This window comes from Arachis hypogaea, chromosome 11, assembly GCF_003086295.3.
Source record: "Arachis hypogaea cultivar Tifrunner chromosome 11, arahy.Tifrunner.gnm2.J5K5, whole genome shotgun sequence".
Classification (NCBI taxonomy): domain Eukaryota; kingdom Viridiplantae; phylum Streptophyta; class Magnoliopsida; order Fabales; family Fabaceae; genus Arachis; species Arachis hypogaea.
The window spans coordinates 143,276,619-143,288,970 of record NC_092046.1 but is presented as its reverse complement, the minus strand read 5'-3'; the positions used below and the strand labels follow the sequence as shown (position 1 = coordinate 143,288,970).

At 29.7% G+C, this 12,352-nt stretch overlaps 1 protein-coding gene across 1 annotated transcript; it reads left to right on the top strand.

Moving 5' to 3' along the window:
* Positions 1–1,245: 1,245 nt before the first annotated feature.
* On the top strand, positions 1,246–1,764 carry LOC112724109 (cell wall / vacuolar inhibitor of fructosidase 1-like). Its single transcript, XM_025775379.2, has one exon. It carries the CDS (start codon positions 1,246–1,248, stop codon positions 1,762–1,764), a length of 519 nt encoding a protein of 172 aa, XP_025631164.1.
* Positions 1,765–12,352: the final 10,588 nt, after the last annotated feature.

Genomic DNA, 12,352 nt, shown 5'->3' with positions numbered 1-12,352 from the left:
CTTACCTATGATGGTAGTGACGGTGGAGCTGCGTGGTGGTGGTGGTAGTAAATATGGATAGCGGAGATTAAGGAGGGAAGAGAAAGGGAGGCGTGGCGGTGATGCTGAAAACGCGAGCAACACGACCACGATCACAACCACCACCTCCCCGACGACAACGAAAAACAAGAGGAGAGGGCGAGGTCCAGGTGCGGCGAGGCAACGCAAGGCGAGGCGATGGCAAGGCACGGTGAAGCAAGGGCGAGGGGGAAGTCAAGGCGCGGCGAGGCGAGGTCGAGGGGGAGAACGTCGGCGATGGCGACAGAAAGACTTTTTTTTTCTCTCCTCTCTCTCTGAGTCTCTGCTCGCTTCTCTCTCTCTTCTCTGAATGAGACTGAGAAGAAGTGAAGAACGAAGAAGCAAGGTTGCTTCTCTCTCTGTCTTGTGATATAAGGGACGATTTTAAACCCCAAATAAAACGTTGGGGACGGTTTTAAATCCAAAATAACGTTGGGGACGGATTTGATTTCGACCCTAAATGTTAGGGACCAAAACAGTACTAATCCCTATAATTTATTTGTTATAATTGATTTAATTTATTTATTTATTTGTTACAAATAATTGATTGATATAAATTATAATAAATTATGTAATATTTAAATATCTAATCAAATGAATTAGTTGATATAATTAATTCATTCTAAAGAATTATATTTAATGAGTTAAAAAAATAAATCAGTAAATACTCTCAGAAATATGCCACGTGAGGTATCATTAAGTGGAGAAATCTAATTTTTATATAATATAATAGATATAATAGATAACAAATAGAATAGATGATTTACAAAAATACTATTTGTATATTAAAATTAGTCAGTCACTAATATATTTATGTATAAATATATGTGTTGTTTAATTTATTTTTAATATATATTTATATTTTAATATATATTTTATACTAGTAAATAATTTTGGTGACTGATTTTAGTATATTTTTAACATAGTTGAAGTATTTATATATGTGAAAGAATAAAATTAATTATGTTTCCAAGACCGTTAGTTTTCATTTGTGATTAAAATTAAATTTCAGAACATAAATATCCAATGACTAAAATTAAATGTATAAAATTAAATCAATCCAAAAGAATAATCAAGTTTCCAAAGATAAACGAAATGATCTCTCTCACCATTAAATTTTCTCACTTATAAATATCACCCCTTTCATCATGGTGGCTTATACTAAATTATTATTCTGTGTAATTAAACATGAAGCATTTTTCTCTAAATACATTATTGTGCACAATTGTTGTGGCTTCAATTGCAATAGCACCATGTAAAAGCGATGACAAACTCATAACAGAAACATGCAGCAAGACACCATACCCTGCTCAATGTGTTAGTTACATAAAAGCTAATTATAAAAGCAATGATGTTAAGGGTATTGCAGGTCTTGGAATAATCATGGCACAAGATTTCCAACTCAAAGCAGAAGCTCCCAAAGACATTCTCTTCAAAATGATTTCGGCGGGAAAGAGACCAGACATTCGATTTGAGATGATAGCTTGTCTTGGAAATTACAATTATCTTATCGATACTACTATGCCTGAAGCCATTGATGCTTTCAAACTTGGGAAACCCCGTTTAGCTGAAGCTTATGCTAACACTGCTGCAATTGGGGTTAGTAATTGTGAGAAAAGATTCAATGGCAAATCGCCAATCACCAATGAGAACAATATTACTCATGAAATTGCTCTCATCCTAATAGCTATTGCTAAACAATTATAGAATATATAGTTCAATTATTAAATAATGAATTTAATATTGACATGGAATTGGTTAAAAATCAAAAGTGATTGAGGTGAATTAGGTTTTTTTTTTAGGTTTAATTATTAGCCAAAGAATTCTTTTATCCCAAACACTATTACACAGGGAGAGTTTACTGATGAAAGTTTTGACTGCTATTTTAGAAGTAGGGTTACTGAAGACTATATCGTCGATAAATTTTCAAAGGTATCAATAATATTCGAAGGTTTTTATTTTTTTCGGCTGTCAGTAAATTTTAACATCACATAAGCATTATTGGATGCACACAAATAATATTAACAATGTTGTTAATCAATGACTTAGCTGTCGATAAATTTTCTTTATTAAAAATTTGGAAATTAGTTTACGGATGACTTAACGATAACGTTAATAAATTAATTTTTATTTAAAATAAATTTAATTATTAATTACTTCCATCGGTACACTGAAAATAATTTTTTGAAATAAAATAAACGTTGTTACTTGCTAACGGTTTAGCCATTGGTAACATGGATTAAATTATTTAAATTAATTTTTTATTTATCAATAGCAAAGTCGTGGGTAAATTTACGGGGTGAAATTTTCAATTTTTGTGCGTCCTTTATATTTACCCACGGCTAAGTCATTAGCAAAATTGAATAAATGGAATGACGTATTTTATTATGGTCGATAACAAATTTTAACGACGGCTTGGTCATCGATAAGCGGTGCGTCTGAATTTAATAAGGAAGGAAGATGAGAAAAAAGAAAGAAGAGAAGAAATTAAATGAGAAAAAAAGAGCACGGAGACGTGGTGGTGCTGACAACAACGACAACGAAAAAGGAAAACGAAAAAAAAGATGGAGGAGGAGAAGAAAGAAAATACATTAGGAGTGCAAGTAAAAGGAAGAAGAAGTATGTACGAAGAAGAAAAAGCGCGCGCACAATGACTTGGTTGGATTTGGTTATGCTTAGCTTTTATGTAAAATGATTTTTAAAAAATACTATATATATATATATATATATATATATATATATATATATATATATATCAAAATCAGCCACTAAAATCAGTAATCAATATATTTATATATAAATACATGTGTTGTTTAATTTATTTTCAATGTATATTTATATTCTAACATATATTTTATACTGTGGCTAATTTTAGTGGCTGACTTTAGTATATAACTAACATGGTTGAATTATTTATATATGTGAAAGAAAAAAAGTAAGAAAAACTCTAGGGGCATCAATTTTTGGGTTAAACACATAAACAAATGTAATGACATTCAAATTTACATAATTTTTCTAAATGAAGAAATGTTACATGCATGTCTTGATTGATATTTATATATAAATTGAATTTATTACATTCGATTTAGTCATGCTAGTGGTAAATAATCGAATCAATAAGATTCGAATTAGTATGTGTACATGTAAATCAAAATAACAAGCTTCAATTTAGTATGGTTTGAAATTCGGAATGATCTACCCATAGAAAATTGAAACAAGGAGCTTCGATTTAGGCCCCTACTAAATCGAATTGATTGAATTCAATTTATAAGGAACATACACGGTTAGTAAATTGAATGCATTAAGTTCGATTTAGTATATATATATACCTATATATACAATTCGAATTCACTTGTTTCGAATTACATTTCACTATCTTCATCCCCACCCCCAAAATACACCAACCAGAGAAAAGTTAAGCAACAAAACCACAAGAATCGAACTGCAAAAATTGAAGACAATCCGAATTGTATCTATCGATATTGCCCATATTGCTGGTAATATCCATGAAGAGGTTAGTGAATGAAATTTATTTTCTTTAAGATAGACCATAATTGTTAGTGATATTAAGTCGGTTAGAATTTGATTATAAGCATTATTAGAATTTTTAAACTACAAATGGTAATTAGAGTAGTGATTTAGTAGTTTGTTAAACTTTTAGAACTATAAATGCAAATTAGAGAAGTGATAAATAACTGTTAGTTAGTGTAGTGATTAGAGGTTCTGTTAAAATTTGTAAATTTTAAATGTTAGAAGTTTAACTAGATTAGAAGTTTTGTTAGAGTTTAATTTAATTTAATTTAAGTGTTAAATATTAGATTAATTAAACACTAGAAGTTTAATAAGAATTTAATTTAATTTAATTCTTAAATATTAGATTAACTAAACACTAAAAGTTTAGTTAAAATTTAATTTAATTAAAGTCTTAAATATTAGATTAACTATATTCTATTAGAATTTAATTACAAGTTTAAAATATCTTTTACATTAAAGTTAATTTTTATTAGAATTCTCTGTATAAAATTCTCAAATAATATGCAATTTATTTATTTAATTTTGTATGTAGTTTGTCTTTTTTTTTTAAGTTGGATTTATGTTTTTATAATTAAATAAACCACAAAGGCATATTAACGCGGGATTGGTCAAAAATTAAAAGTGATTGGGGTGAATTAGTTTTTTTTAGCTTTAATTATTAGCCAAAGAATTTTCTGATCTCAAAAACTGCTAACAGGAATAGTTTATCGACAAAAGTTTTGACTACTATTTTAGAGACAGGGTTATTGAAGGCCATATCGTCGATAAATTTCGAAGGCATCGATAATATTCAAAGGTTTTTATTCTTCTTCGTGGATTTAATTTACCGGCAATTTAGCTGTTAGTAAGTTTTGGCACCACATAGGCATTATTGGACGCAACAAATAATATTAACAATTTGGATTTGGATCTTTTAAAGTTTAAATTTTACTTTAGAGAGTAAAGTGTGATCTCTCACCATTGATTTCATAGGTGGGACTAAATAATAAATATGAAAGAGAAAATATTCAAAAGTAGAAAATCACACTTTACTCTCTAAAGTGAAATTCAAACTTTAGAGGATCCAAATCCAACAATTTTGCTAACTAACGGCTTAACTGTTGGTAAATTTTTTTGATTGAAAATTTGGAAATTAGTTTACGGACGACTTAACCATAACAATAATAAATTAATTTTTATTTAAAATTAATTTAATTATTAATTACTTCCATCGGTACGCTGTGAAATAATTTTTTGAAAATAAATAAACGTTTATGACTTACTCATGGTTTAGCCGTTGGTAACATGAATTAAATTATTTAAATTAATTTTTTATAGGTAAATTTACGGGTTGAAAATTTCAATTTTCGTGCGTAGTTTATATTTATCCACGACTAAGCCACTAGTAAAATCGAATAAATAAAACAATGTTTTATTGTCGTCAATAACAAATTTTAATGACGGCTTGGCCAACGGTAAGGGGCGTGTCCGAATTTAATGACGAAGGAGGAGGAGAAAAAAAAAAGAAGATAAGAAATCAAATGAGAAAAATAGGAGGGTGAGGAGGTGGTGGTGCTGACGACAACGATGATGAAAGAGGAATATGAAGAAAAAGGAGGAGAAGAAGAAAAAAAATATAAGGAGTGCAAGTAAAAAGAAGTGTGTAAGAAGAAGAAAAAGTGACTTGGTTAGATTTGGTTATGCCTACTTTTTATGTAAAATGATTTATGAAAATACTATTTGTACATGAACTTTAACCACTAAAATCAGTCACTAATGTATTTATATAAATATACATGTATTGTTCAATTTATTTTCAATGTGTATTTATTTGCCAATATATATTTTTATACTAATGACTAAATTTAGTGGCTGAATTTAATATATACCTTACTGGTTGAATTATTTATATATGTGAAAGAATAAAATTAAGAGAAACTTTTGAGGACCATCAATTTTTAGTATTTTTGGCCATCATTTAATCAGTAAAAAGAATGAACTACCGATTCGGTCTCTGTCCTTTTTTACGAAAAATAACGCAATTTCTGACGAAAAAGAAAAGAGTCATTTTGGCCCTTGTCCCTCATTTCCTTGGGACAACGTGGCCCTTATGTGAATTGTGTCATCAAACACTAACGGAAGATACTACTCTAGCACGTTAAGCTGGTTCGTGGGACATTAAGTACAAATATGGATGATTAGAAAAATGACGGGAATTGATCTATCGTAAAACTCAAATTGGTCAGGAGATGGTCTGTTTGTCCCATTCATTTAATTTGTATAAAATGACGTCATTTTAATGTAAAATTGGTCAAGGGCCTATTTTTCTAGGACTTATTTATCCTAAAAAAATTTGATATAATATTTTTTTAAATTATTTTTTATTATATTAATATTTTTTAATAAATTCTTAAATATATGGTATAATAAATACAAACTAATTATTAAATTATTCAAATTTAAAATATCATTTATTATAGAACTAAATAAATAATTCTCAACAAAATTTTTAAATATATAAATAATAAATTAAAATACAATTAATAAATAAGTAACAATAATTATGTGATGTGTTATTAATTTTATGATTTAAATAATTTAAGCAATAAAGCAAAAACTAATAAATATATTATTTAACATATGTGTCATATATAATAATAATAATAATAATAATAATAATAATAATAATAATAATAATAATAATAATAATAATAGAGTTTGATATGTACTAAATTTTTTTTGAATAATATATATTTTTTGGTGACCAAATAAAACATATATATACGAAACCGTTGATGAACTCAAAGAAATCAATTAATATTAATTTTGTCACAAAAAGTTAGAGATTAATAAAATTTAGCAATATAAGAAATAATATAGATTAATTAATTTTTTTTTACATTGAATTCAAGAATGTCATAATAATAAAAGAGTGATGATGACTTATGATAAACTTTAAGAGTTGCATTATTTGTATATAGCCATATATAAAGTGATCATCTCTTATATATTAATAAAAAAAAACCAAATCAATGAAAACTAAAAAACAAAGTAAGACCACAAATCTAGAACACCAATTAACCTAGAAGAAAAATTATGTAAAATGAAAAATTTTCATTTTTATTATAATGTTTTACTAACCTCGGTAAATTATATTTCAAATGATTCTTGTGGATCATTTATAAGGTTAATTATGGCACATGAAAGAATTTTCAATTTTTTGGGTTTAGAAGATAATAGGTTATTGTTTTATATTTGTAAGTTTAGAAAAATATAGAGATAATTTGAGAGAATAAAAAAAGATATAAAACCAAATAAGTGAGCAAAAATAGAAATAAAAAATTGATAAAAAAAAAAAAATACGTATTCATGAGATATAGAAAAATTTGACAAGTGCTAATTTTATAAAGTTAGAAAGATAATTAAGTTTACTATTTAATCCTCTTGATCATTTTTTATTTAATATCTATAATAATGTGTCAAGTATTAATAATTAGTTTATATTATCATAATAATATTCTACAACGGTAGCGTGCATTCTGGTGTAAAAAATACTGACGTGGTGTATTCTTTTTTTTTTTTTATGAACGAGGGGTCAAAGACCCCAAACAAGGAAGAAAGACAAGAAACAACTACCCAGATTAAGACCCTCTAGGGCGTAAAAAGTCAAAACAATCCAAATCTAAAGCTAAGCTAATATCGGGAGGAGGCACATAAAAAATGTGCAGGCCAAAAGAAAGGGTATGTCCTTTTTTAGCAAGCGTATTCGCAACATAATTTGTCTCTCTAAGAGTATATGACCATCCGGAGATATTAAACCGTTGGAATGAGTGTTGATAGGGGTGTCCATGGATCGGATCGTATCCGCAGATCCACGGTAAATATCTGCATCTGATCCGCACCCTTTGCGGATCGGATCGCGGATATCTGCTCTACATCCGCGTATCCGATCCGCGGATCCGCATATCCGCACTATAATAATTAAAAAAATATATATATATATATATATATATATATATGTTTGGTATTATATTTACTTGTTTGTATATTTTAGTTAGTAATTATTATTCATATATTGTATTATTTTATTTTTGTTATTTAGAGAGAGTTTGATTAAAAATATTTTAGGAATAAATAAATTTAAAAGTATGAAAGAAATATTTTTATCGAATTCTTTTACATAGAAATATGATTAAAAAAAGGTTTAATTATGCAGATATATCCGATATCCGATCCGATCCGATCCGCAATGTGCAGATCGGATCGGATCAGGCACTAAAAAGTGCGGATATCATATCCGATCCGATCCGATGGAAATTGTGCGGATCAGATCGAATTTTCGGTCATATCCGATCCGTGGACACCCCTATGTGTTGATATCAATAAAAATCGGTGCACAAAGTTGATTCGCAGGACAACCATTCTTCACAAATTCAAGAACAAAAGATGAGTCTGTTTCAATAACAACTCTGTTGAAATTGTTTGCCATGGCAATTGAAGACTGCGCACAACTCCTCACATTTCCGCCTGCATAATAGAATAGCTAATGCCCAAGTTGGAAGAAAAACCAATGATATATCTCTCTAAGTGATCTCTAAAAACTCCACTGCATGCCGCACTATTCTGGATAGTGAAAAAGAGCCATCAATATTTGGCTTAATTTCATCCTCACGAGGAGGAACCTACGGATAAGGGCGTTTGAGGTCGGAGTATCATGCTTTTGCCTCCAATGCACATTCATGACATGTAAATATTCCTCATGCCTAACCTTAATCTGGATAAGAGTTGTAGCGGAAGAAATCAACATATCTTCAAAAACAAACTTGTTACGGCAAAACCAAAGGTGAGATGCCAAAAATACTGATATGGTGTATTCTAGTTTCAGTATGCATACCATTCTTTTCTCAATTTATTTTAAGAAAATATATTCTTTATAGTTATATGAAAATTAACATTAATGCATAATTATACTAATTGTCAATTAGTCATTAATATTTTCAATTATTCTAATTAAATTAATTATCAATAATTCTAATTTTTAGTAATTATAATATTATTTTTAATTAAGCATATATAATTAGTGACAAATTAATATTGATATCTATAATAAAAAAATTAAACATATATTTATAATTATAATTGCCATAAATATGATACTACTAACGTTAATAGTGACAAATTGATATTAATAATTCTGATTGCCATAAATATATATGATGCTAACGTTAATAGACACCAAAAAAAAAAAAAAAAACTAACATTAATACCAGCAAATTGATATTGATATCAATAATAAAAAATTAAACATAAATTTATAATTCTAATTGCCATAAATATAATCCTAACGCTTAATAGTTTTGTTAATATTCTCTATAATTAATGCACATGCGTATTAATTAATAAGGAATTGATATTGATATCAATAATTAATTTCTATAATTAATTTTATGCTATTAAAAGTTATATATAGTGTTTTTTTATACTTTATAAATATAAATTTGAGAGCCAAAACGTGTTGTTTAATTTTTTAATTTATTATTTTTTGTTGGGTACTTCATATAATTAGAACGCACTATCCGTTTTTCATCGAAATTGATCATTTTAAGGTATAAATTATAATTTTTTATGATATTTTTTTATATAGTCATTCTAATATTATTCTTTTGATAATATGATAATTGTTCTTATTTAAATTTATTTTTTTTGTTTAACATTACAGCTTGATTGTGTTTTGCTGCAATCGTTTACAATGCACTATATCTATCAAATATCATTTGAGTTGTATTCACTGATTCGAGTTCTGATTAGATAGATGTAATAAGAGTTCAACGAAAGGACAATAAACTCTATTTTAATAAAAGATGCTTGGATCATATTAAAAAATATTATTTTTAACATTCTAACGGAGTAAAAGAAAAACTAAAGAATCATATTAAAAAAAATAAAAAACGTAAAAACCATTAAATAGTAACGAAAATACAAAGTTATATATAAGCATAAATCGTCTATTTAATGTAATTAATTTCATATCAAATCATATACTTGATATAATAGTAATTAGTTATAGTTGATTTTAACCAATTAAATAAAATAAAAATGAGTAAAGTATACTTTTTATTCTTGAAATGTGATAAAAATTTTAAAAATATTTGTAATTTTATTTTGTTTCAATTTTGTTCCAAAAATTTTCGATTTGCATCAAATATACCATCAACAGCTAAATTTTTAAAAAATTTAAGACCAATCTAACAATAATACATGAAAATTATGCTTGATTTACTTGTGTTGATGGTTGTTCTTATAAAATTGTTGTTGAATTAGTCTTAAATTTTTTGAAAAATTAGCCGTTAAAGTATATTAGATGCAAATAAAAAATTTTTGGGACAAAATTGAAACAAAATAAAATTTAAGGGTATTTTTAAAATTTTTGTCAAACTTCATGGACAAAAAATATGCTTTACCCAATAAAAATATTGTTCTGCCCCGGCCCGGTTGGGTCATTATCAGACCCGACCCGATCAACCGGCTAAGCAGATCCCGCGCCCGGATCGCGACCCGGATACCTACCTCCTGACAACCAACTGTGTGATAGTTGGGAAAGGAAGCTTCTAGAAAAGGGACCTCCCCTGTGGGACCCGCCCTACTGACAGGGTATATATGGGGAGGGTTCTACCCCCTCCCCCAAGGTACGTCACTATCTCCTTTACTCTCTCACCACCATCTGCACCATTTTTTACTTGAGCGTCAGAGTGTCATTGCAGGTGGCACCCCCTCTTCGCACCGCAGCAGCTCGGTAGGTCGTGAAGTCTCCACCCCCTTTGACCGGACCCAGACTAAGGCTGGTTCTTAGCATTTCACTTCCAGAGCTCCACCGACCCGTCCAAAACCCGAAGTACCGAACAAATATATATCCTCAAGACGAAACTACATCATGTTATAATTGATTATAATTGGTTCCACATTTGTTATAAGGATTAATCTTAGCATACAAGTGATTAACACTTACAAGTGTTACAAGTGTTGAAGCTTATTAAAACCCTAAACGCGCTCCAATTGTTGTGTACAACTCACGCGCTATATAACAAAGCATTATATCAATCAAAATCAATTAACGCGCGAATAATACTATTTCCAATTTTCAAACGATTTTGTTACCTTCTTCGAATCTCTTGCCAATTTTCTTCGTTCTCCTTCTTTGCGTTCTTCCCCTGTATTCCCGATCGTTCTTTCTTCTGCGTTTATCATTGCTTTGTTCTTCGTCATTCACCTCAGTCTCTCTCACTGTAAGTCTAGCTTCGTTTTATTTCGATTTTCTGATTTCTGAAATCAAAATCTGAACGAACCTTGAAGATAATGGATGATTCAACCTCAGATTGTCAGCTCAATCAGGGCGAAGTGGATTTTGAATTTGAATCAAACGAAGTTTCTGAGGCTTGATTTAGATTCAGCTAATTAAGATTAATCTAAATTTGATGCAGTTATTCGTCTATGATTGTGTAGCTGAATAATTCGCGAACGTAGACTGTGAAATTAATGCGTGAACATAATTTGTGGATTGAATCTAATGTATTAGTTTTGATTAATTATCTGTAATTTATAGCAGACGCTCGGGTGTAGATCAGAACTTTTGAGTGTATTTTTAGGGAAGTTTGGGTGTATTTTAGGGAGGAGTTTGGGTGTATTCACAGTTTATCGTTTTTCTTGTTATTTTACTTGACTTGTTGTCGTAACGGGTGTAGATGAGGGAGTCTTTGGGTGTATTTTACTTTGGTTGATTGTTATTTTTTTATGAGGTGCAGAAATTCTATAGTATTTTCTTGTTTTAAACATGTTGTATTTTTGCAGCCCTTCTCTGTTGTTGATGAGCAGCTTATTCCCAAGGTTGGAATGACCTTTAAAACCCTTGAAGATGCTGCAAAATTTTATAAGGACTATGCCAAGGATGCATATTTTTCTACTAGAGTTCGGAGCACAAATAAAAAGGGAAACAAAATTAAGAATCAATTGATCACATGTAGCAGAGAGGGAAAATGGAAATCTAAAATATCTCCAACCGAGAAGACAAATCTCACAGCTGGTTTAAATTGTTCTGCAAGAATTTATATACACACATTGAAGGATGTTTGTGCTTGGATCATTTCAAAGGTCGTGCTGCATCATTCACACCCTTGCTGTCCAACTCAAGCAGAGATGCTCAAACAGCACAAGGAACTAAGCATGTCCGTTTGTCGTACAATAGAGAATAATGAGGAGGTTGGTATCAGACCAAGCAAAACTTTCCAATCATTCGTTGCAGCAGCCGGGGGTCACCGCGAGTTAAATTTTATTGAAAAGGATGTGAGAAATTACATCACGAGAGAAGTGCGGAATGTTTTGGAACAAGAAGATGCAAAGGAATTCGGGAAATATTTATTGAGAATGAAAGAGAAGAATCAGAATTTCTTTTTCGAGCTCGAACTCGAGGACGATCAATCGATTAACCTTGCTTTTTGGGCCGATGCAAGGAGCAAAGCTGCCTTGAGTATTTCAGAGATGTTATTTCATTTGACACCACGTACAATACAAACAGGTAATATGCTGTTCTTGTTTATGCTGCTAAATTAATTTTATTCTATGAATCTGCATCAGAGGTGTATATTGGATCTTCCTTGGGTGTATAAATTCATTATATGGGTGTACGTAATGATTTTCATTCTGCAATGTCGTAATTTGTTTCAGGTATAATTTGGTTTGCGGTTCTTTCGTCGGGGTGAATCACCACGGTCAGTCAATACTTCTTGGA